This window comes from Toxorhynchites rutilus, chromosome 2 (assembly GCF_029784135.1).
Source record: "Toxorhynchites rutilus septentrionalis strain SRP chromosome 2, ASM2978413v1, whole genome shotgun sequence".
Taxonomy (NCBI): Eukaryota; Metazoa; Arthropoda; class Insecta; order Diptera; family Culicidae; genus Toxorhynchites; species Toxorhynchites rutilus.
In genome coordinates this window covers 301,337,515-301,365,189 of record NC_073745.1, presented here as the reverse complement: position 1 = coordinate 301,365,189, position 27,675 = coordinate 301,337,515, and the positions used below count along the sequence as shown (strand labels likewise).

At 39.4% G+C, this 27,675-nt stretch overlaps 2 protein-coding genes across 4 annotated transcripts in view; one reads left to right on the top strand and one right to left on the bottom strand.

Annotated features, from left to right (window-relative positions):
• Positions 1 to 23,607, top strand: part of LOC129769882 (vinculin) — a 52,206-nt gene extending 28,599 nt beyond the window's left edge. For all 3 annotated transcript variants that reach the window (XM_055772391.1, XM_055772393.1, XM_055772392.1), the window contains exons 3-5: positions 15,347 to 17,437; positions 21,808 to 22,431; positions 22,496 to 23,607. In XM_055772391.1, coding sequence (XP_055628366.1) covers positions 15,347 to 17,437; positions 21,808 to 22,431; positions 22,496 to 22,603 — 2,823 coding nt within the window. In that variant the 3' untranslated portion in view covers positions 22,604 to 23,607. The remainder of the gene's footprint in view (positions 1 to 15,346; positions 17,438 to 21,807; positions 22,432 to 22,495) is intronic.
• LOC129767021 (uncharacterized) overlaps positions 1 to 27,675 on the bottom strand; it is a 478,091-nt gene that overhangs the window by 87,768 nt on the left and 362,648 nt on the right.

The following is a 27,675-nucleotide window of genomic DNA, read 5'->3' as shown; positions in this document are numbered from 1 at the left end:
AATCATTTTACACTCTCCGACCATCTTCATTCGGGACTGAGAGTGAACATAACAAAACAAAGACAGAACATAACAAACATTCAATGCATGAATACTCCTTTGGAAGGATCGCACGAAACAAAATAACGAGTGAGTCAAAATAGACTAAATCTGCTTGTATGTATGATTTTATTTTTCCTTCTACTCTCTTCCTTGGCAGCATTCAAGTGCATTTGTTATCGGCAATGCACATTAATCTACCTTCCTGCACACCAATAACTTGCGTTAATATGGTCTTTTGCGTTGGCTTAGATCATCCCATACTAGAAACAAAAAAAATGCCATTGCAATAGTACACAGGAAACAACTCAATTTCAACTATCTACCTATATTTTACTGCCGCGATTGAGGCTCCAATGATTGCTATTTGAGTGAAAAACGAATGATTTTACAGAGACACTCGCTGGCTGGAAAACGTTTCCAATTTGATTCTCTCACCATCTAACGTCATTCCGAGAGGCAAATGAGGGAATGCAAAATTCTCTGAGAATAGATGAGCGGAATCGAGACAGTATTTTTCCGTTGAACTCGAGAATGAACTTTGCGAAGATGATAGCAGCAATTCCAAATGAAATCGTCCTAAAAATGCAGATTTTAAAAACTTGTATTTTTGATGAAAGTGTGTATTCCGTTTGGGTTGGAGGAAATATGAATTTTCCACAGCAATTGGGTATTTTTTGACTCAAGCGTAACTTTTGAAAAGGGCGTATCGATTTGAGTAAGAGAAATCTTTGATAATTCATATCTGAAAAAATATGAGTCGTACCGAAATAGTGTGTTAGAAAGAGTTATAGAGTATTGTTGGTTTAATTTGAAAAAAAAAATACACTGAGAAGAAAAATTAGTACTCTTTTTTTTATTTACAAAATAAAATTTTAATTTGCGATATCAAAAAATATGTATTTTTTTATATTTTTTTCAATTTTTTTCATATAAAATGGAAGTCATGTAGAAAATTTAAAAAATGGGCCAAAGATGGTAAAACTATTTTTGACAAAATTTGTGGAACATCGAATTTTTAGGAATTTTCGAAACTCTCGAAACTCGAAGCTTTTCAACAATTTTTTTGATTGATTGAAGTTTGTATTAAGATAAAAAAGATTTTTTAGTTTCGCTACGTTTTGTATTAACCCACATGTCTTCGAATGTTTCGTAACGTAACTCCTAAACATATGTCTTTACCATAACGATGTATTTGGAAAAATTGTTGGAAATTATAAGCGAATTCATAAAATATCATGAACATGATGGTATAACACGACAAACATATTTGAAAGGCCTATTTACTATTAAAAATACAATAAATTACAAAAATTCCCAATTGCTGTGGAAAACTCATATTTCCTCTAACCCAAACGGAATACACACTTTCATTCGAATCAAAAATACTCAGATTTTGTCATTTGTCGATTTCATTTGGAATTGCTGATAGGCGAATGTTTTCTGTCTCAAATAAAGTGAGGCATAAACGGAGAATAGAAGGGTGAGTTTTATCTGTGAATGAGTTTCGATGCGATGAACGAATTTCGATGCGATTTTGCCCATACGCTACAATACTGCAATATGCAAAAAAAAAAGTGCAAATCATAATTATTTTACGTTTACCAAGAGATTTTCTTTCAATTTTTCCGATTATCGATTATCCGAAGTGAAAAAAAATCAACATTCCGGATAATCGAGTCCGACTTGTGTTTCAAAACATTCTCAAAAACTCGCCATTATAATAGAAAATTATTATCAGACACGATTTTGGTTTAATTTTATTTCACATACTGCGAGGAAACGTATTACTCTATTACATAGAATACATATTCGGCACGAAAAAGTAAATTTTCATTCATAATTTTTATTTTAAAAGCGTGTTTTTTTAATTCTCCAAGTCCATTATAACATTCCTTTTCCAAATGGTGCAACACGAAGTCAATGCCGTCAATGCAGAAAGGAAAGACGAAACGCTTGCAGCGTAAAACTTAATGAATGTAATGAACATGTAATAAAGTATCAATATAGTTCACAAACTGTGCACAGTCGCATTGATTTACTTTTGTGTAATTTTAAGATGGCTGCGGATTGGTTTGGCAATTTTAACTCAGCTGGTAGTATACTAAGCGTCTTGATTTACACCAGTTTGAGAGTTTGGTAATTATTGACGACACAATATTATCCCGTTTGCCCAATATATTTTCAAAATTTTGAAAATAACACAATATATTTCACAACCTTCCAATATTACCCATAGACGAACAATTATTTTGCACAAACCAAAATATTGAGCAATAATATTGAACGTCTATGGGCCGCTTAAGGGTGCTCACAAACTGTTTGACCGAAGCCAAATATTGGACTCTTTTTGACCTTAAATATTTCAGTTGATTTTTTCCCATGTTCGATGTTTGACATTGTTTGCTACTGTTGATAATTGAAGAGTGGCAAACAAAATAGTGTTTGTATAAATTTCAAACCAAACTTTATCTGACAAAAAGTCTCAATCCTTCAATCCTCCAAGACACTTCATGTCTTTAGTATGTAGTAACCAGCATGCTTATAGGTGCTCTGAGAAAGCCAGCTCAGTCTGGTCCCCCAATCCCTTCGGCGAAATCAGTGATGCCATTTTGAATAACTGTTTCAATAAAACTAGCACAAACTAGCTTTCCAAACCAACTCAATAGAGTTAAGTGTGATTGCAGTTTTTTTTATCTGTAAAAATCTTGTCAGAGTACAGAAAGTCTCGACTAGACAAAGAACGGTCTGGATATCTGGCCGTTTTACCAAAGTCTGAAGGTTCCAGACGAATCTGGAAGTCTGGCAACCGTGGGTTAAGCGGGTAAACTTGACATAATTTTTTCATCAAAATTCAACAAAATAAATAGATGTAAAATTATATAAATAATGATTTGATGGTAAATATTGTAACCGTTCGAAGTCCCGACTCGCGAGTGTAGTACAACACGGTGACTCCCAGTAGGGTGACCACCTGTCCTGTTGAGTTAATGCCCGACTAACTACAAGAATAGCTCAGGGTCAAGTTATCCTCGAACGATCACGCACGATCTCAGGAAGAGGTCACACAATTACAGGTGAACTCTCCTGCGAGAAACCTTATCCGGCTAATGCACGGATTTCGCGAACGCGCAAAGAATTATTTTCAAAAACCTCACCAAGTCGAATGAGAACTTTAGGAGAGCGAAGATATCTAAATCTCAAAAGAAATAAAAACTAATTTGAAATGTTGTCTCAATGAAAGAAGCAAAATGTATTTAGAGCCCTATTTATATTATAATTTTATTTCCTACATTTATTCCCCTCTATTTCTTAACATGTGCTTCACAAAATTCTCTATATTTTAAAGGAGTAAATGTTTTCAACTCGATGCCAAGACATATTAAACGTGCAACAACACTAGCAGAATTTAAGAGAAACTGTATTTCGCACGTTAAAGCTGTATTTCCCTAACAGCCAAAACTTTTTTTATTTTGATAACGATGTTGATTGACGAAGTTTTGTTTTAAACGGATTATATTGTTTAGAAAATTTTGAACAATTTTTCTTTTATGTTATATTTTTTGTTTTTTAATTTGTATTCGTCTCTATTATGTCTGTCATGATCTTGGTGATGATGGACTATTTTTATTTTGTTGTTTTTATATTGTAGTAGTTGAAAAAAAAAATAAAAGTAGTCTACAAAAGTTTGAGCGTCGCGCGCGTTGTACAGATATAAAGGATAAGAATTCAAAAGTTTTGTTAGAGCCGGTCTATAAATTGTTCGTGAAGAAAAATTTCTCGATTTCTCTGGATGGGGATATTTAAAGTCAATCCAAAACAAGGCTGGCGGTTGGACTTGTGCCTTGGTGGACCATTTGGCTGCAAGGGCCTTGTCGGGACCGTATCGGTTCTGTAGCGGACAAGACTGAATATTGGCTTGTCTTTTGACATTGTAATTTTTTGAACTTATATCTGTAAATAAAATCAGTTCGTTTTTTTTTGCTAAGCTGATTTCAATGCTGAGAAAACAAAATAATATCTTTTAGATAACTCGTCTTGCTCAAACCTCTGTAGGGGAAGGAGGCGGGACCATCATCATCATCTCATTCTCTTCCTCTATTCCGTTCTCCTCTCTTCCCCTATTGTAACAATCCACATGATCCTTCTCTCTTCTGTTTCCCCACTTCATAAATATAACGAACAATTGTGTAACGTGATAACGGGTTACGTCATGGCCATGCGTATAACGGTCACCTACCTGCGCGCAGGGTTTTACCGGACTGATGATGATTGGCTGCGTTAAATGCTGTGTGCGCCGACTGAATACAGTTGATGCTCGGTTTGGTGCCGGTTAACCACCGTATCTTCGAGTGGCTACCGCACGGGATCTTGGGGTCAGGTCAGTCCGTTTCGTTGCGGTTTACAATCCCTGTCGAGGTTCGACGTAAAATGTTGGGGAATCTCGCATACCACAAATTCAAGTCTGGGAAATCGTTTATCCCACATACGCCGCCTGTTGAACAGGCTTTCTGTTCAGCGGTAATGATATGTTACAATTTTGATTAGGAATGAGAGGAGCGTAGTTACCTGTTATTTTCGATAACTTAAATTTAGCGGAACAATAAATATTTATTTGATCTAATAACTGTAATTTTTTCAAACTGAAAGTAATAATAATTCTTTTCTTTATTACTTCTGTCACTTCTACTATCTACTGATAGCACATTTCACCTAGTACCTTTTTGTACTTTCGCGCACAATTAAAAACAGAAAGTGGGTTATATCTATGGTATAACCGCAATGGTGACGTAGGACTATCGTTGATTTAGTGATCCTTTGTTTGAAGTTCAATCTGAATCCATTCTGAATGAATTAATAAATGAATATTTGGGGGACTTCGAAAATGAGAGCGTTACGTTGGAGGTACAATGTTTTATGCATCCAATATTGGATATGAAAATATCCTACTGATGGGGAAGAATAATCTTCAGAAGCTTTCCTGCTAATTGCACTTGATTGAAAAATCACAGAACCAAATGTATTTGGTCGCAGTGTTATATGGTTAGAAAACATCAAAATAAATTCTTTCACATGAATGTAATTTTAAATTCCCAGAGGAACTGGCATATTATTTTCCGGATCTTTCTCGATGCTGAATGGCATACAAACGGAAAGAATTCTGTGCGTGTATGTGTGTGTGTAGCGGCTGCTTCGATGGTCACCTTCTCTTCTCCTGAAGGATCGGCTTCTCTGTGCTCCCTCACAGTTTCAAACAAACTGCTCGCGTTTCAGGGCAGATCTCGATCCTTCGCCGTCCAGCATCCTCAGCAACGATGTTGTCTTGTCGATGTCCTCACGAAAAATGAATGCGTCTCACCACCAGAATATCGCTTAAGTATGCTTTTTGTGCGTGATTGAACCGAGAGAAGGCGTGGTTTACGATGGCAATTTGGAAGGCAAACTAGAGGGGAATGAACTCTCTGAGCTCGGAACTTTCGGCGACTGAGCAATAATCGATTGCGGGCGCATACAATATTGGATACGGAAATATCCTACTGATGGGGAAGAATAATCTTCTGAAGCTATCCTGTCAATTGTGAATGATTGAAAAATCACAAAACCAAATGTATTTGGTCACAGTGCTACATGGATAGAAAACATTAAAATAAACTCTTTCACATGAATGTATTTTTAAATTCCCAGAGGAACTGGCAGATTATTTTCAGTAACGATTAGATATTTCCACATTTTCCTCGATACTGGAAGCCAACTAGTGGTTTATGCTAACTCGATAACCACCTGTTAATAGCACTTGATTGAAACATATTTGGTCACAGTGTTACATGGATAGAAAACATCAAAATAAATTCTTTCACACGAATGTATTTTTAAATTCCCAGAGGAACTGGCAGATTTTTTCCGGATCTTTCTCGATGCTGAATGGCATCCAAACGGAAAGAATTCCGCGCGTGTATGTGTGTGTGTGTAGCGGCTGCTTCGAGATCTTCCCGGGGAACCGTTTGTGGCATCACTCTCCTCCTGATGGATTCATGTCTGGCGTAAGGTGCACAAACAGGCTCTTGGTGACGCCGCTCATCAGCGCTTTCATGATAAACGAAGAGCTTCACCACAACAGCGACAACATGCTCCAATCGCTGTTCAATTAGAACTGAGTGGATTTCCGAGCGGCGCTCGCTTATATACCGATTGGTGATTTCAATAGCCTGTTTTGAAATCAATTTTAAGACTATTGAAACAAGTTTTTGGATAAAAAAGTAACAAGTATAGAACGCGTAGACATTTTATCTTTCGAATGAAGTGTTTATCATACCATTTCGTTCAGTTGTTTAGGAGCTATTAACGCTCAAAATCTCGGTCTCCGGCGTAACGCTTTCGTTTTCGAAACTTTGATTTTACACCCCGGTATAGAAATGAAAGACGTAGTCCTACGTCAAAAATATGTTCCACTCTCTGACCGCTCCACAAACGAAGATAGAAGGCCGAAGCCGTAGTATGCCAAACGGCGACTTATTTCCGCCCGAAAGTTTCTTGCAAACGATTTCGCCGTGAAACTGTACGACGTTCCATTATCGATAGTCATTATCTGGATACCTGAGGAAAACTGGACCCCTAATAGATGTCGTTGTTGTTTTTTTTTTAAATATTCGGCAATGATTCTTTTTTTTTAAATATTGACAGCGGAAAACCGTTACAATATGTTCATACAAATTACTCACAAATACTGGAGTAGGTAACTCATTTTTGAAAAAAAAACAAATAAAAATTGCGCGTTAACATTATTAAAATTTAAAAAAATCAGTGTTATGAGGTGAACCTGGTGACTTTCTTTCTATTTATACTAATTTAATCTCTTGAATTCAATTAGTAAATGAGTGTTTTCAAGTTCCAACAAATATCAGAACGCAAATATCAAATGCACTTGCCAACATTTATCATTTTATACCAGGGTTTCTCAAAGTGGTCGATATCAACCCCCTGGGGTCGATTTCGGTTTCCAAGGGATCGACATAAACGAAAATTGATTTTGGGGGTCGACGAGGCCTGAAAATACCCCTATTAACATTAGGTTTACGGGACGCTTTCGAATTTTATAAGGAAAATTACAAAAATCGTCTGCATTTTTAATGACTTTGATGCATTAATCGAGGTAAATATTTATAGATGTCTACTTTCTTTCAAAGCGATGATATATTGAAATTATCTATGTGGTATACCTACGAATATGCGTCAATTTGACGCGATCGTAATGTAGACAAAATTTTGCGTAAGCATGCAAACATCACAACAATAATAAATAGGAATGTACCGACAATACTTCGATCCGTTATCGTCGTTATCCGATATCGTTATCGCAAATGAAACAAGCAATAAACAACTGTTGCCGAGAGAGAACAATAAAAAGAACGAATATCAATATGAAGTCAGAGTGCGAAGAGGTTTTAAAAATTTCAGTTGCTTAGTTCGAGTATTCGAAAATGAAATACTAGAATATTTTTTGAATCAGTATCACTTATTATGTTATACATATTATTTATACATATCTATACATATTTTTATTTTTACTTATAGTATACTAAGTGTTGTTGTATGTATTCGTCCACGCGTCAAATTGACATAGCTATACAGCCATTCCATGTCAAACCGATATGATAGTTCTCAGATTGTCGTGAAAACTGGTATATTTTTTTTTATCGCGAAATATTACACCCGTATTTTTTATTTTTTCATTAGGGCGCTCATTTCTATTGTAGGGGTATAAAAAATCAATTTTCCACCTTTTTTCAAAAAGCCTTTTTAAAAAAAACGTAACTTTTGAACAACTGGACCGATTTAGATGATCGATATATCAAATTGAATCCAATGATCTAGTCTTCTTTGAAAAAATATAACATTTGTCATTTCGGTTGACTTTGAGAAACCATAACTCTAAAATGACGAAAATTTTTGGATATGTTATGTAAAAATCGCAGTTTTTAAGAAAAAAAATATAAAAAAATATAGCGCCCAAAGCCATGAAAACATCAAAAATCAAATACAATCAAAAATGACAAAAACAAAATCCACTTTTTTGCAAGTCTAATATTTTTCTAAAAATACGAACTAATTGTCTTTAATTTGATATGTCGATCATCCGAATCGGTCCAGTAGTTGAAAAGTTATGAATTCAAAAAAATAAAAAAAAAGGTGAAAAAATTGATTTTTCGGACCACCCTAAAACGCAAATGGGCACCCTAATGAAAAAATTAAAAAAACATACGGGTCTAATATTTGATGATAAATAACAAATCTACAGCTTTTCACAAAAATATGATTTTGACATGGAATGGCTGCATATAAGAAACGTCCGTAAACGTAGTGTTAGATAACACAAGTTCTTATCTGAAACTTTCTAGATGCTGCATAAGTTGTTTGAACCACCCTGTTATAAGAATGACTAATATTTTAGTAGAACATATTATTGTTGGACATTTTAGAAATTCAACAAGACGATGAGCGTTCGCGAGATGAAAAGAAAAAAAAGTACAAAAAGTACAAAATGAAAAATTCGGCAACAAAAACAACGTGAACAGGTTCGTGCAAAATAATGTGTTTGAGCGTGCAGATCTTCCAGGCACGTTTTAAATTTCTCTGTTTTTTAAACATATACACTATTTAACATTAAAAAGTCATTATCATATGGTACTCACTTGGACATATAACACAATGATTTTGCTAAGATCTTTAAGGATCTTCAATATTTTCAAATTTCTCAGTGGATAATGAATCCGTAATATATAGGGTTGGAGAAAAAGAAATGTCGTATTTCTGATAGAAATTTGACGCTTTATTTAACATACATAAAATTATCCAATTGTCCTGGTGGAAAACAATACAATATTTATTATTTATTAATTATTAACAATATTGATCATTTCTGGCCGCTTCTGGTCAATCGCCTGCTTCAAACGGTCAAGCTGCTCACAGTAAAGAATCGAATTGAGGGTCCGGCCATAGTTGAGCAGCTCATAGTGGATGATTCCCTTCCAATCCCACCAAACACACAGCAAAACCTTCCTGGCCGTCAATCCGGGCTTGACGATGGTTTGGGCCGGCTCACCGTGCTTCGACCATGACTTCTTTCGCTTTAGGTTGTCGTACGTGATCCATTTTTCATCACCAGTCACCATCTTCCTCAAAAATGGGTCGAGTTCGTTCCGTTTCAGCAGTGCATCGCAGGCGTTGATTCGGTCTAAAAGATTTTTTTGCGTCAACTCGTGTGGCACCCATACATCCAGCTTTTTTTGGAATCCAATCTTCTGCAAATGGTTCCAAACGGTTTTATGGTCTATACCCAGGTCCTGGCCAATCGACCGAGTGCTCACATGCGGTCTACTTGGATGATTTCAACGATTTTATCGGTTTCCACGACGATTGGCCTTCCAGTACGGGGTGTATCTTCGACAGCCACTACACCAGAACGAAATCGATCAAACCAACGCTGTGCTGGGTGAATCGTCCATAAACTAAACGATTTTTTTCGGCCGCCTTCGTTGCAGTTTTACCTCGCAGGTAGTACAAACGTTAAATATGGCGAATTTCTTGCTTGGTGGACTCCATCTTTGACGCGCTATAACTTGAGACTGAAAAGGACGATCACAACACTGTCAAAAAGACACTTGTAGTACAGATTGTCGTCTTTAAATAGCCGTATAGTATGACCCGATGCGATAAGTACAACACAAGATATGTTTAAGTGTTGCCATATATTGACAATATACGATATATCTTTTTCCCCAACCCAATAGTTTGAGAACCCCTGTCTTATACGAACTTATGCGCGCTCCTCTATTTGTTGAGTTTTTGAAAAGTACAACAATAATACTTCGTTATTTTTAGACCTCGTCGACCCCCAAAATCAATTTTCGTTCATGTCGACCCCTGAGAAACCTAAATCGACCCCAAGGGGTCGGGATGTAGACTAATTGAATATATTTTGTTATTCCATCGGTATGATAAATTATTAACGTTTCCTTTTTCTTGGACCTCCTATTGAGAGGATTCTTAGTATTTTTGATTGGGCTCCTATTTTTCATCATGAGAAAAAAGAATCCAGTTGTACTATACGATTTATTTGAAAACCCATGTCTCAATCTATGGTTGCTTTTAAACAGAGATTATTTTGTCTAATTTCAAATGATAGTAGACGAGATAAAAAGGTGGCGCAAAGAATCCGTGCCAGTTTGGTACAAATATTTTCAGAGATGGAAATGGAAGAATTTGGGGAATTAGTGAAACTAACTGATTATATTTTTGGTCTGCTTGGTAGTTCCGCGTCGATAGATAGGAGTTTTTTTTTTAAAAAACAATATGTGGAAAACGGGAAAGGCATAAAATAATTGTCAAACAGAATTTTGATCTGGAAAATGACAAATTTATGATGAAATTTCTAAAAATCATTACCTCCTTCGCAAAGCGTCTCCGTTATCTAAAAATATGCTTTGTTGTAGACAACAGTATAGGTACATCTAATAGTGTATAATTATTTGGTTTTATCCACTCAATAAAATTCTTCGTGAAGTGTTACATTTTTTGTTAAATTTTTTTTCTTACGTGCCCCGTTTCTAATCCCAAACTTTTTGGTCAATCTGGACCAATCCGAAATAATTTCAGCTCTGTTGATCATTTTACGCGCTGTTTTGCGAAGCCGCTCGAGCCTTTGGTTCCATCAAGGAACGTTTCTTGTCGAAGAAATTCTTTTTAGTAGATCTTCAGCTGATTTTCTGTTTTTTTTTCCTTATTTACTGAATCTTCAATTGAGAGCTTGTAGTGAAGCGGTAATTCAAAAGAACGTGACGTTAAAAATAAGCAATTGTAGATCCATTCGTAAAAAAGACGGGTGGGTAATGTCGGGGACATAACCGGAGTGACGTAGGACTATACAAAGGGGACAGCTGCTAAATATATTGTGTTATTTTCTTCTCTTACGTGAATACCCACCTATCTAACTGAAAAACGGATTAGTTTACTGTTTACTCTTCATGAACATGTTGGGGGTTCTGAAAAGAACCTTTGGTGTTGTGTTTTTGTGTTTTTTTTACAAACTTTCTCAATTTTTTATCACTATCTTATAGTTGCTTCTTGATATTTTTCTGAAGGCTTTTTACTTATTGGATGTACAACGCCGGGCATCTTTTGGCGTATACACATATCGTAAAATCAAAATGATGGCTATGATAAGGAATGTATAATGGTCCTCAGCTCATTCAGTATCATATATTTCACTATTGAGTACATTACCGTACCTTAAACTGTGGAGTTGTAAGATTTGTAGTCTCCTCAAACAAAGTAAATAAAAATGAAAAAGAACTGAGGTTTTGGAGACGAACTTTACGATCTGTCGAGAAATACAGGGTGGGCCATTTAAAGTGGAAGGATTTGTTTTTGCAATAGCAAAGTAAAGAAGTGGAATTTTAAAATTTTTTTTTTGAAATTCATTTATTTTGGTCCAAGGAGATTTGTTCTAGCTACTTTTTGATTATGATATCTCGTAAATGACCGCCTCTGGCCTTGACCGCAAAATGTGCCCTTTTATCGGCATTTTCCATCACTTTGCCCAATGTTTCGGCCGATATGGCAGCAATTTCTTGTCGGATATTGTCTTTCAGCGCAGCCAGGGTCCTTGGTTTACCAGTGTATACCTTGGATTTTAAATATCCCCATAAAAAAAAGTCAGGAGGCGTCAAATCAGGTGATCTCGGTGGCCAGTCATACTCGCCGTTTTTCGATATTAATCTTCCGGGGAACATTTCGCGCAATAATTTGGTCGTGGCAGCCGCTGTATGGCATGTAGCGCCGTCCTGTTGGAACCAGTAATCAAATCAACACGAATTATGCGTCGGAGAGTGGTTCGAGCGATGCCTAACTCTTGCGAACGATTGCGACCTGATGTCGATGGAGTCTCTGCAACACTGGCTCGAACGGCATCAATATTCTCGTCGAAACGTCTTGGTCGTTGTCTGGACAGATGACTGGCATTACCAAAACTACCAGACGATATAAATTTGGCATATAATCGACGTATAGTGTTGTCTCCAGGCGATGTTTTAACTTTATTTTTATTTTTCCACGCACGTTTAATTAACACAATTGAGAAGTTATTTTGAATGTACAGCTGAACAATTACAGCGTGTTGTTTAGGTGTGTATTGTTCCATGGTTAAAATTGTACTGAAATGACGCTTCCAACGCGGTATGACATTTGTTAATCTGACATCTCTGTCAAAAGTTATGGGGTTGCCAGATGCTTCCACTTTAAATGGCCCACCCTGTAGATGAGCTATAAGCGTCCTGAAAAACCAACAGTAAATACAGGGACGGATGACCTTCGGAATAAAGTCCTTTAAAATAAGAACAGAGCAGCAGGAAATACATAGCTCATCGTGTTGTTCCTTAGTTATTTCTCTATGCAATGCAGATGTAACGTCAGTCAATTTTCAACATCAGTTATCAACCAAAGAAAGCAGTTCTTGCTACCGAGAAAATTCGTTAATGCCATCCTGCATACAATGTGTTGTAATTTGAAGCCACTTTCAATTCGGGAACCATGCATGGGTTTGGGAAAACTGAATAATCAATTTAAGAGACCCCAACCTCCAATAAGTTCAAAAACAAGCATAAACAAAATAAATATATAGTTCATATTATATGTCATATTATGTCACTTTAGAATGCATTGGTATTGTGAATAACTTTTAATAACTCTTCTTTAAAAGGTTTAATGGCCCTGAAAAGCGCCGTGCTTTACGGTGGCTGGTTTTGCCACCAAAGCAGTCTGTATAAACAAACTTTTTCCTTCTTCTACTTGCTGCCGTTTTGCGATTGCGTTTGCTACTCGCTGAAACTAGTTGTTGCCACCGAACCGAATGTGCTCTGTTCTGTAGGCGGGTTTTCTTATTGTCGTGAGCAGCTTTGCAAGCCAACTCGAGCACTCCGGCGGCCGAAACTCTATAACCGCTGTTAGGTATACTGGGGCTCCGGCACCAATCCGTTCGGCCTAGTTACCCTTGCGGAGCAATCAGTGAATGCGACCAACAGGGAACTGCAGACCTGCACGGTTCGAGTGGGACTTTGCATTTCCCTTAACTTGTCCTCATTTGTCACGTCCACACGTCCACGATGCTGCTTGTGTTGCTTTGTTGATGTGATGCGATGCTATGTGAAACGATGCCAAACAACTGATTTCCTGATTTACGGTTTGAAAGAGAATGATATATTTTCCAGCGGGTCCGCGCATTTTGTACTTTAGCGGTACGCGCTCACAGCATAGAGACAAATCGGCAGACTCAGCCAAAGGGGCGAGTCCAACAAGACGAACGAATGAGCGTTAAAAGATAGCGATGGCAAGAAAAACACTCATTACGATTTTTTCGCTCGTGGGATTCACATGCACGCTAAAAAGGGTCCTTTTCAGGATCACAAAATTATCCTTAATCTAAAGAGTTTATTGTTTTGTTATCGCTCGATATCCCCATCTTGTTCGGCTAAACCTTCCTGTTCAGCGATTGCGTTTGCCACTCGCCACAGCTTTCACAGTTGGAAAATTTCTTCCCATCCAGCTTGTGACATGTTGTACAGTAAATAACATTTAATGCGACGTGCCGAAGCATCACTCAGTGTCAGATTGGAGGCGATTTTAACCTGCAATTGAACATTTGCGATGACAGTGGCACAGTGTCGACTTTCATTGAGGGGGCATAATTTGGACGCCGCACTCTATGTTTACAAAAATGTCCAAATAAATATGTCGCATTACATGTCCGTCCATTTAGCTAGATGTCGGACTAAATGTAAATTACTGTACTTTCAATCTGGAAGCAATTTAAGAATTGGTGAAAATTGAATAATCGGGAATGTCCCCAACCATCAATAAGCTCAGAACAAATGCCAAATTCTCATACTCATCATATCCTGGAAAACAAATTATGAAAAAAAAAAACAATTTGTGTTTTATTATTATTTGGGATATTGTTTTAGAAAGCATTGAACTGTATTTCGTAAACTCTTTTTTGGAAGGTTTGATGGCCCTGAAAAGCGCCGTGTTTTATGGAATGGTTTCAATTTAGAAAACTTAGTATTCGTGGTTTTGAAAAAACCATTTCGAACGCCCTCGATGCCGCCTTGTTCTGGATTTGCCACCAAAGCAGTTTGTATAAAGAACAAACTTTTTTCTTCTGCTACCTGCTGCCGTTTCGTGATTGCGTTTGCCACTCGCCACTCGCTGCAACTGCTGTTGTTGTCTTGATGTCCACCGAACCGAATGTGGTCTGTTCTGAATGCGGGTTTTCTCATCGTCGCGATCCTCCTTTGCTCCTTTGCCATGTCCAGACATGGCTGCTTGTGTTAGTTTGTTAATGTGATGTGATGCGAAACGATGTGGTGTACGGTTTGGATGAGAATGATCGTTACGGCAGCGGAGCGGGGATTTTTAAGCTGACTGGCTGGCTCGAGAATTACGCATGTGTGAGACTGTGGCCAATGTTTCATTCATTTTTTTTTCTTTTTCCTTTCCATTCGTGCTTCATTGTATTTCGCTGCTGCTCTGGTTGCCCGTTTTGATCGGTACGATTTGAGGAGCACAAAATGGACCAATCAAAAATAGGCACATAGTGCATTTCGACAATGCTTGATATTTCACAATTATTCAATTATTCATCTCAAGAAAAATGAAATGTTATTCGTTATGATAGATGCGTAGATGTATTTCCTATCAATTGATGCAAAAACCTTTGCGATCTATTGAGAAATGCTCGAGTTATAAGCATTCCAATTCTTGCATTTTTTCCTCCTTGTTCAGTGCCTAGATTTTCATTTCACCCCCTATATCTTCCGGTTAGACGTAGTCCTACGTCAAAAATCCCCTCTCTTATGTTAGTGGACTTAATGTCGCGTGCTCCTAGGCTGGTTTTCTCGAATATGATAATTAATGTGTGCTCCATCATCACCAACAAGAAATCTATGGTTTAGAATGGAAGAAGAATTTCTGAAATTCACAAAACTATCATCCAGCAATCGGAATAAATTCGCTATCGTCTATTTGTGTTCATTCCATGCCCCATGTTCAATCGTCACCCCCATAAATCCATATCTAGGGCACACGCTAATTGAAGATGTGACGTTTTAATGGTGGCGGCACTCTGACCCGATTCAGCAATAAATCTTCTGCCGCCCCACCATCCACCCACCATCGATTAATCAATGTTTCGCTGAGAGTTTGCTAATTTCGCTCACATCTAATATGTTCATTTTTTTTCTTCCCATCCGGCCAGGTCTCCCGACTGGTGATACTGCACGAGGAAGCGGAGGATGGCAACGCAATGCCCGATCTCAGCCGGCCGGTGCAGGCGGTTTCGCTGGCCGTTACCAACCTGGTCAAGGTCGGCCGGGAAACAATTCACAACTCGGATGACGACATCCTGAAGCAGGACATGCCGTCGGCGCTGGTGCGCGTCGAGGATGCTTCCCAGCTGCTGGAGGCAGCGTCCGGAATGCTGAAGCTGGATCCGTTCTCGGGCCCGGCGCGAAAAAAGCTCATCGAAGGCTCGCGGGGTATTCTGCAGGGCACCTCGTCGTTGCTGCTGTGCTTCGATGAGTCCGAGGTGCGGAAGATTATTCGGGAGTGCAAACGGGTGCTGGACTATCTGGCCGTATCGGAGGTTATCGATACGATGGAGGATTTGGTGCAGTTCCTGAAAGATTTGAGTCCCTGCTTGAGCAAGGTGTCGAGAGAAGTAAGCGCCAGGGAGAAGGAGCTCACGCATCAGGTTCACAGCGAGATTCTGGTGCGATGTTTGGAGCAGGTGAAAATTCTGGCGCCGATTTTGATTTGCAGCATGAAGGTGTTCATCTTGATTGCCGAGCAGAGTGGCAAGGGTTCGGATGAAGCAGCCGAGAACAGAAACTATTTGGCATCACGAATGAGCGAAGAAATCCAGGAAATCATTCGGGTGCTTCAGTTGACGACTTATGATGAGGATCAGAGCGAACTTGACAATCTAACGGTGCTCAAGAAGATGCACAACGTGATCAACAATAAGATGGAAGCAGCAAATGATTGGTTGAAGAATCCTTACGCGCTAAGAGGGGGTGTTGGGGAGAAGGCTCTCCGACAGATCGTGGATAACGGTCTCAAAGTAGCCGATCGCTGTCTTCCTCAGGATTCGCACCTTATTCGCAGATTGGCAGGTGACGTTTCGGCTATGGCAAACACACTTTGTGATTTACGCCAGGATGGAAAGGGGATAACGCCGCAGGCTGACTCTATCGCTCGAGACATTCGGGATAAGCTCGGTAATTTGGAACAATCAGTGTTGAATGCAATCATGGGAGTCGACAAGGCTGGCCTCCAACAAACGGCTCACACAGTTCAGGGACGGCTGGAGCAAGCTTGCCGCTGGCTGCAAAACCCTGCCCAAGATGATCGAGGTCTTGGTCAACGCGCCATTGCTCTCATCGTTGACGAAGGACGAAAAGTGGCGGATGGTCTTAGTGGTCACCAGAAGGCAGAGGTAATGCAGCTTTGTGATGAGGTTGAACAGCTGTCCCACGATTTCTCCCAGCTGTGTTCCAACGGACTGGGTCACACTGCCCAAGCTCAGGAAGTCGCCCGACGATTGAACGAAAAACTGCACGGGCTAAAGAAACAAATTCAGGATGCCGTAGTGAATCGGGTTGTGGAAGATTTCATTGACATTTCGTCTCCGTTGAAGCAGTTCATGGAAGCGGTCGCACTGCCAGAGGGAACACCTGGAAGAGAGTCAAATTTCGGTCAGAAATCGAACAAGCTTCAAACATTTAGTGATCGGGCTTCCAAAACAAGTCGAATGGTTGCTGCCGGTGGATCTGGTGGCAACAAGAAACTCGCTGAAGTTCTGCTTTCATCTGCTTCGCAGATTGAAAGTTTGACGCCTCAACTGGTTTCCGCTGGACGCATCCGAATGAATTATCCAACCAGCAAAGCGGCGGAAGAGCATTTGAACAATCTCAAACAACAGTACGCGGATACGGTGCTGCGGATGAGAACCCTCTGTGATCAGGCGACGGATCCGTCGGATTTCATCGAGGCTTCGGAGAAACAAATGCAGAAACATTCGTTCTTGTGCGATGAAGCCATCCGGATGCGGCAACCGCAGAAGATGGTGGATAATACATCAAGCGAGGCTCGTCTAGCGAACCGTGTGCTGCTGGTGGCCAAGCAGGAAGCGGATAACTCCGAAGATCCCGAGTTCATCGCCAAGGTTAATGATTCTTCCGATCGGCTCCAGGCTTCCATTTCGCCAATGGTTCAGGAAGCGAAGAATGTTTCCATCAACATCACCGACCCGATTCATGCTTCTAACTGGAAGGAGGCGAACAAGCAGGTTAGTAGGTTGTGTCTTTTTTGACGTAGGACTACGTCTTTGATTTCTATATAGGGGGTCCACTCTAGGAAAATGTAACGTTTATTAAGAGTTTTCAATTGCATATTACGCAGAATCGTTCTTACAATATATGTTATAATATATACCATTAGACGGAAAATTTATCCAATATTTTTCTCGCCTGATACATGGCGAGTGGAAGAATGTGGAAATAATAAAACAAGTAAGCAATTTAACAAATAAAAGAGGTATATGTATTTTGCGAGCGGATGCGAAGGTAAATCATGTATTGGGTTGGGGAAAAAGAAATGTATATTGTCAATATATGGCAACACTTAAACATATCTTGTGTTGTACTTATCGCAACGGGTCATACTATGCGGCTATTTAAAGACGACATTCTGTGCTACAAGTGTCGTTTTGACAGTGTTGTGATTGTCCTTTTCAGTCTCAAGTTATAGTGCGTTAAAGATGGAGTCCACCAAGCAAGAAATTCGCCATATTTTACGTTTTTACTACCTGCGAGGTAAAACTGCAACGAAGGCGGCCGAAAAAAATCGTGTAGTTTATGGACCCGATACTGTAACGATTCGCACAGCACAGCGTTGGTTTGATCGATTTCGTTCTGGTGCAGTGGCTGTCGAAGATACACCCCGTACTGGTAGGCCAATCGTCGTGGAAACCGATAAAATCGTTGAAATTATCCAAGTAGACCGGCATGTGAGCACACGCTCGGTTGGCCAGGAACTGGGTATAGACCATAAAACCGTTTGGAACCATTTGCAGAAGATTGGATTCCAAAAAAAGCTGGATGTATGGGTGCCACACGAGTTGACGCAAAAAAATCTTTTAGACCGAATCAACGTCTGCGATGCACTGCTGAAACGGAACAAACTCTACCCATATTTGAAGAAGATGGTGACTGGTGATGAAAAGTGATCACGTACGACAACCTAAAGCGAAAAAAGTCGTGGTCGAAGCGCGGTGAGCCGGCCCAAACCATCGCTAAGCCCGGATTGCCGGCCTGGAGGGTTTGCTGTATGTTTGGTGGGATTGGAAGGGATTCATCCACTATGAGCTGCTCAACTATGCCCAGACCCTCAACTCGGTTCTCTGCTGTGAGCAGCTTGACCGTTTGCAGCAGGCGATTGACCAGAAGCGGCCAGAAATGATCAATAGGAATGATGTTGTTTTCCACCAGGACAACGCTCGGCCTCACACATCTTTGATTGCCCGCCAGAAGCTACGGGAACTCGGATGGGATGCCCTATTGCACCCACCGTATAGTCCGGACCTGGCTCCAAGTGATCATCATCTCTTCCGGTCCATGCAAAACGCTCTTGGTGATACTAAGTTGGCCTCAAAAGAGGCTTGCGAAAACTGGCTGTCTGAGTTTTTTGCAAATAAGGAGGGGGGTTTTATAACGGGGGATAATGAAATTGCCTTCTAAATGTCAACAAGTTTGCGAACAGATCGGTGCATATTTGACTTAAATTGGATAATTTTAAGTATGTTAAATAAAGCTTCAAATTTCGATCAGAAATACGACATTTCTTTTTCCCCAACCCTATATTTATTTTTTTATCCCTTTTGTTAATTTTAGGTTCATTAGCATTTTCGCTGGTACAAAACCGAATTTTAATCGTGTACTTGTCACATGTTTATCATATCTACAGGGTTTTCCAACTTTAAATTCCGAAAGTAAATTGAAATAAAACACACTTTGAATTCGAATTTCGATGAAACTTTTATTTCAAATTAAAGTTTGGTTTATGCCATTATGTGTGAAATACAACATCATTCAAATGTCCACCTAGGACTTCCTCGCACACCTTGATCCGAAACAGGTAATTTTTGATGACTTTTCGGCACATATGGGGCGGTATCTCGGTCATAACTTCACGAATGTTGTCTTTCAAATGTTCAAGAGTTTGCGGAGAGTTGGCATAGACACGGTCTTTCGCATAACCCCACAAAAAAAAAGTCTAGCGGGTTCAAATCGCATGATCTGGACGGCCAATTGGCATCACCAAAACGCGAAATTATGCGTCCCTCAAATTTCGTTCGCAATATGGCCATGTTCGGTCGTGTTGTGTGGCATGTGGCGCCGTCCTGCTGAAACCACATGTCATCCGTATCCATATCTTCAATTTGTGACAAAAAAAAATCGGTTAACATGCGGCCATAGCGCTCACCATTCACAGTTACCGTCTCGCCGTCCTCATTTTCAAAGAAATAGGGCTCGATGACTCCACCAGACCATAATTCGCACCAAACAGTGACTTTTGGCGGATGCAATGGACTCTCAACAATCACGTGTGGATTTTCTGATCCCCATATACGGAAATTTTGGGTGTTCACATTGCCACCGAGCTCGAAATGTGCCTCATCGCTGATGAAAATTTGATGCGGAAATTCAGCATTTTGCTGCTGTTGTTCGTTCACCCAATCGACGTATGCCCGACGCATTCCATGGTCACCATGCTCTAATTTTTGTACCAGTTGGACTTTATATGGATGTAGGTGCAAGTCCAAATGCAAAATTCGCCACAATGATGTGTTTATTTATTTATAATGATACTACATCCCATTGAGAGATTAGATCTTCTTCACAATTTTTCGCCAATACTCCCGATCCATGGCTGCAGTTCTCCAACTCCCGGCTGCACCGATTCTTGCAATGATGTGTTTCACAAGCCCAATTGCTGAGCACGCCGTGGAATCGAAACATTCGGGTCATCCTCCACACTGGCAGCAACAGCAGCAACAGCCGAACGCACATTACGATGATGCACAGGTTTCACAATATCCGCTACGGATCCAGTTTGTTCGAATTTACGCACTACATTAGCGATTATGTGCTCTGTAGGCCGTCCATGACGACCAAAATCCGTCCGTAATGCTCGAAAAACATTTGCCGATTTTTCATCATTTTTATAGTATAATTTAACAAAATTAACACGTTGTGCGATGCTAAAACGATCCATATTGTAAAATGGCAGACATTCAACTAACGATATGACGCTTTGGTTGACAGCTATGTCAAACGGTTGTCAGCGCAGGGCTGTATACTTTCGGAAGCCTGAAATGGAAAACCCTGTATAATTAGCACATTACACAGTTGCCATTTTTCGGGGTTAGAGTATTCCCTTCTATACCATTTTGCATATGGTACATTTACACAGTAGCCATTTAGGCTTAAGAGTATTTCCTGATCTTCCATTATCCAGTTAGGCCACCGGATAGCGGAGACAGTTGATTGCTCATTGTAGAGTTGTTAGTAGAATAGCAACCCGATGTGTCTTGCAGCGCAGAGCAGTTGTATGGATGAATCTATCTTTTTTCGACCGTGGATCGATCTTCATCGCTGATGATTGTTGCATGGACGTAGTTATTCTGTAACAACACAAAGATGGTCAATTAGGGCCCTGAGTTTCGAACTCACGATCGATCGCTTACTAAGCGAACGAGCTACCAATGTGGCAACGGAGACCCCCTAACACATATTTATGTTTGATATAAAATTAGCAATGTTTCAGAAAACAGTAGAAAAAAAAAAGTAAAACAATATTTCTAGTGCAGCGAGATTTATTTTATTTATATAGTCTTGAAAAACTGCATGATCTTACACAGTAAATTCAAAATAGAACGTTTCCAGTGGAAAAATTATCAACTCGTTGCATTTTCTAAAATCGCTGTTTTTCCACATGAAAATGACTCCGATGTACGATATTGATGTACATTTTTAGCAGCCCTAAAGATTGAAGTATTCCCAAATAACTTAAGAAGTCTTTGGCAACATATTTGAGCAAAAATGCATAGAAAAAAAATTTGTTTTCTGGGTAGCAGCAATACAATTGCCACGGCCTTTTTTCATATCCCAACAATTTATTTTATTAGGCTCATTTAGCAATTCACCGGAACAGAGCCGAATTCATTCGTGTACATTTTTTATCCTAAGATAGATAACTTCTGTTGTATACTACACTGTTACCATTTTGAGGCGTAATAGTATCGCTATCTATCGATAAACATTTGTTTTTGTCTATAACACAGTAGTCGTTTAGACGTAAGAGAATTCCTATTCTATCGATGCACAACACATGTCGCCTTTTCCGGCGTAAGAATATTGCTATTGTTCGAATGTCACAGTTGAGCTGTTCACAGCGGGACTGTTGATATGAGGCCGAGGCCTGAGTTATGAGCTCATGATCGTTCGCTTAGTAGCGGACACGCAACCAATTAGGCCAATAAAATTACGTTCTTTGTAGAGCTTGTCCGAGAGCGACCTTGCTATAACAAATATCAGGGCCTATTAATTGTGTCTTTCAACATAAAAAGGTAATTTTACATTATTAATTTGTTTCCAGCTGCTGCAAAACGTACGTAATATTCGTAGTGCCATCAACAATCTGCCAGAGGTGCCGGTAATGCCGGATTTGTCGTCCCTGCATCTGAATCAGCAGCCGGATGCAGCTCCGCCACGTCCACCACTTCCACGAGAGAACATTCCTCCGGTACGTCCACCTCCACCGGAGACCGACGACGAGGACGAGTTGTTCCAGGGTATGCCCAATGCCAACCAGCCAATCCTGATGGCTGCCCATGGGCTCCACCAGGAGGTTCGCCAGTGGTCCTCGAAGGATAACGAAATCATTGCTGCGGCGAAGCGTATGGCCGTGCTCATGGCTAGGCTCTCCGAGCTTGTGCGGGCGGATTCGAGGGGTAGCAAGCGGGAGCTGATTGCCACCGCGAAAAAGATCGCCGAGTCGTCGGAAGACGTCACGCGGCTGGCGAAGATTCTGGCTCGCCAGTGTACGGACAAACGAATCCGGACAAACTTGTTGCAGGTTTGCGAGCGAATACCGACCATCGGCACACAGCTGAAGATCCTGTCTACGGTGAAGGCCACCATGCTGGGCGCCCAGGGCTCGGAGGAGGACCGAGAGGCAACCGATATGCTGGTCGGTAATGCGCAGAATTTGATGCAGAGCGTAAGTATATTCGGTGTTCCCTCAATGTGTCACCTGAAAACCTACCCTTGTTTTTTACCCACAGGTCAAGGAAACTGTCCGCGCTGCCGAGGGAGCCAGCATCAAAATCCGCTCGGATCAGACCAATCATCGGTTGCGATGGGTGCGCCGGCAGCCTTGGTATCAGTACTAGAAAAATCCGTTTTTTGTGGGGGGAGTGAAACAAATGGTCACAGAGCGAGAACACAACGAACCGAATTGGACCCTCGACTTCTCCACACTTCTGTTTTCAACGTAACAGTGGTAGTGTCTAGTTAATAAGAATTTTATCACGATGGCGGTCGATGCGTATTTATTAATCATTAATACTTTACTTACTCATATTTTTCTAAAGTAGAAATAGGTTTACCTTGGATTGCACAATGTATTCTAACCAATTTTGACACAAGTCAAGTCAATATTGTTCAATTGTTTTCGAGAAACGGAAAGTATTTATGAAACAGATTTAGACGAAATGAAAAAAAAAATTAAATGTTGCCAAAATACAGAGGTTAAAATATTTAGCATTAATCGCTTAGAATGCAACCAGAAAATTTTCGCTACAAAATTTTAAAGCAAAGGCAAACGGTTTTATCGATGTTTTATAAATGAGTTTTATACGTAATCGTCCTAACGCAAATGATAATAAGGTGTTACGACCGTAGAGACGTTTAGCGCAAGTTGCCAGAGATGGATTATAACAGTTGGTTTTCGTATACATATATTGTTTTCGGTTCTCGCGTAGGTGCAATATATATATTTTACCCACATGCAAATATTTACGAGTGCACACAATACAAAAAAGTAACCAAGTATTCCTACTAATGAGTGTGTCTTAACGACAGCCGAACAGAAAGTCGATATATTGTTATCCAATAACATAGATTAAAATATGGATAATTAGGTTAGTGAGTTTTCCAAACTTTGCGCGAACCTTAGTCTTTCTACGACATCTTTTTGACGAGCGATATCGGTTACCTCGTTAACAATGAGGGAAAATCCAGTGCAGCTATTCGCGGCAATTTTTCGTTGAAGAAAACAAAGTAACGCTTTAACCAATCTTTAGAACAAATGTTGTAATAACAAGTGCCTACTTATTATATTTATTGTGAACATTAGGTTTTTCTTTCTTTTTTGTTCAAAATCTTTTAATTGTTATCGTTTTGTTGCAGTTATTTTCATTTTAAGTTGAGAAATACCGTTTTAAGAAGATAATTAGTGGGTTGGATGCAGCGGAGTAGAGTAATAATGGAAGTACCGGTAAGTTTCTTCGTTGGTTTTTTAAATTAATGCTTTATTCTGAAAAAAATGACTACAAATTTAATATTCAAAGTGTTGCCCATCGTTAGTCACAACTTTTTTCCATCTTTCTGGCAATTCACGGATCTCTTTGCGGAAATAATCGGCCGGTTTTTCGGCTTTCCACGAATCGATCCAATTTTTGACTTCATCAAAATTGGAGAAGTGCTGGTCAACCAGGCCATGTTGCATTGATCGAAAAAGGTAGTAATCGAACGGAGCAATGTCTGGAGAATACGGCGGGTGGGATAGGACCTCCCATTTCAGCGTTTCCAAGTCTGTTTTGACCGGTGCAATATAACTTTATCGTGTTTTTGCTCGTATTATCGCCGTTTTTCGTTCAATGCACGGCTCAAACGCATCAATTGTTGTCGGTAGAGGTCGTTCGTAATGGTTTCATTCGGTTTTAGCAGCTCATAGTACACCGCACCCAGCTGATCCCACCAAATAGACAGCATAATCTTCTGGTCGTGAATATTCCGCGCGGCCGTTGATGTTGATGCATAGCCGGGGTATCCATACGGGTATCCAACGTTTAGGATTGTCGTAATGGACCCACTTTTCATCGCTAGTAACGATTCGATGCAAAAACAAAACCTTTCTTTTATGCCGTTGAAGCAGTTGTTCGCATGTGAAAAAACGGCGTTCGACGTCTCGTGGCTTCAATTCATACGGCACCCAATGTGCTATCTTTCGGATCATTCCCATTGCTTTTAAACGATCGGATATGGTTTGCTGAGCTACTCCAAGTGTATCTGAAAGTTCTTGTTGCGTTTAAGAAGGATCTTGATCGAGTAAAGCCTCCAATTCTTCAGCTTCAAACTTTTTCGGCGGTCCGGAATGTTCTTCGTCTTCCAAGCCAAAATTACCACTTTTAAACCGTGCAAACCATGTCCATGACACTTTCGCTCAGTTGGAGCATGGTCACCAAAAATATCCACCAAAATGCGATGACTTTCTGTAACTTTTTTCTTCATAATGAAGTAATGAAGTAACACTCTCCGCAAAAACCACTCTCGTTGGTATTCGTCATATTCGGAGTGGCAAAAAACTATGTTGTTTGCGCCTCAACTTTTTGACATGTACTGAAAAAGACGCGCAATGACAGTAGCTTTCCAACGAATGTCTGGAAATTGTATTCACTGGAATAACAATCAAGTTACGCCATCTGTTGTAAAACCGAAGAAACTTACCAGTACACCTAATATTTCTTTCAAAAATCTGTATCGCAATCTGTATCATTCAAAATTTTTGTTGCACAGAAAAAAAACTGTTGAAAAAAAGTATTCAAGTCTCAAATTACTCATTTGCTCGATGATTGTTATACACATTCTTGCTAAACTTTGACTGCATCAATCATGAAATTATGCACTATGCTGTTTGTAGAGACGTCGGTCGGTTACATTGATTCAAATAATCGAATATCTGAAGTTATAATCGATTAATTTTGTATCGAATAATTATAAATCAAAATATGAAATTTAATATAATTTTTTTATCCAACATTTTTTTATCCAACCATCTAACATCGACAACCCGATAGACCACGGGACCAAAATGACAACGTGATACGTGATTATTTCAAGAAATAAATATTCGTTCGATTAATCGAATATTGAAAGACAATTATTCGAATGAATCGAATATTGAAAAATGTCCCAACGATTAATCGATAATCGAATAAATGAAACATTTAGACATCACTAGCTGTTTGATCAAATGCTTAAAAATCAAGATTGTGATCATCGTTTCGTTGTTCTGTCGATTTAGTTTTGTCCAACAGATATTTCTTTACGGATCAACTTCATGTTTAGGCACGGTATACATTCTCCATCAGAAAAACCTGAAAACGGTACTTCTTTGATGCTTGTTAGATTAGGAATGTTTTTGGGATTTAACATTGCAGCAGCCTTTTGGGGATTCAATCATCGACATGAAATATCTGCCTCATCTGTTTTATCAATTCCACGTGGTACTAATTTATCACTCCAGATAAATCTGTACCGTACTATCTGAACTTTTGTACAAAAGTCATTAATCTGTACCGTTCAGAATCTGTAGCAAGAAAATCTAAAAAATCTGTATTTTTCCGGATGATGTTCAACTCCTATTTTCTATTATCTGGAAGTTTTATGAATGAGGGTCCGCTGAAGTGAAGAAGCTAGCAAATTAAGTCTTCGGTGGGTTGATGCTATGGGAACCCCGTGAAGATGCGTTCTGCGTTTCTCGGCTCCCGACTGGTTGACGAAATATAACTCACTTTCTCTCGATTGCAGAACTATTATTTTTTACATAGGGGTAGTGGGGGAAAACTGGTCATGGGGGCAATGTCACCTGGTCACCTGCTTGATTGGTAGTATAACTATTGACTATTGACACCGTATTGATAGGCACCTTATGTTTGAAAAATTTAATGAATTTTGATCACCCTGTACTTCAGTAGAGCTGTCGCATGTCTAAATATAAATAAAAACAGAAATTGCTTTCTCGATAGCCATTCGGCCGTAGTTCTGTGCGCATGGTATCTAAGAAATTTCTCGTGTAATTTAGTTCATTCAATGTGATATGTTGGACAAATCAACAGTTTGGACGACTGTTCACATATTCTAGGAAAGATAAACATATATTTTGTTCAATCTCAGCGATTAAATAGCATAGAAATTACATTGATGTTTGGGGGCAAAGTGATCATAGGTACATAACGACTCACAATGTTCTGTTTACTAAAGCTTATATACCTCATCACATTCTACCCTTGAAGAAGTTCCTTTTGTGGTTTTGACCCTGGAAAAATATGCCACTCCAACTAAATCAAGCCTCATTATGTTTCTTACTACTACTTACATTATGTTATTTCTTACTACGTTTTTGTATGCATGAGAAAATTTAAATTGAGACTCTAGGTGAATAGACCAAGCTTATTTATACGTGTACCTACTATATCAAATATGATTTGCACAAATTTGGACGAAAAAAACGCATAAATCTATCCCATTAAGCTTGATATGTGCGAGTGACCACTTTGCTCCCACTAGGTGACCACTTTGCCTCGAAGCAAACCTTTTTTTCTTAAGATGAAAAGTGTACTATTTTGAATTTTTGTAGTAAAAGCGTTTGCTATCTTGAATAAAAATGAGTTGAACTTTAATATTCTTCGAGAAACGGAAATTGAAGCGGTATGTGGACGCTGGAAATGTGCATATTCCTTAGGGTTACCACTATGCTTCCACTTCCCCTACTTCAACATGGAGATGGGATAGGCAGAATCGTATCAACTTAGGTTTCCGAGAAATGAGTGTAGACAAACCTAACAAAATAACAACGAGTGGATCTGGATTCCATCCAATTTAAACGTTGCCGATGACGCTACAAATTGGAATGGGGAATTAGTTTGGTACCCGGTAGAGATGGGCAAAACGGTTCATTTCAGTGAGCGGCTCAGAGCCATGCGCTCATTTAAGCGGTTCGACGGCTCTTTTCTCGAACTACAACTAATGGAAAATAAGGTTTGAAACAATAATCAGTGCAGAGAATAGTAAAAATATTCCTTTACTGAAGGTCAGATATATTTCCAACACAATAATCTTCTTTACTTTTTTTTATTTATAAACATTATCTTTTCAATGTTATCTGATGAAAGTCTGCTACATCTTTCACTGCAAACTTGTCCTGCTTTCGGAAATCTTGCTCACATGGTACTGAAGTCGCCGGAATACACTCTTTCCAACTTCTATAAGACCACCCTGATTCTAATTCGTTGCAACACAAACAGTTAGAATTTCAACAAGATGCATTCATACATTGTAGACTGCTTAGGATGAAGTATATTTAACGTCAATTCCGTTCTAAAGAGTTGTTTGTTTATTTATTGTGCTTAAATATGATAATTTCACCTGTCCAGTTTCTATAAGACCACTTCAAAATTCA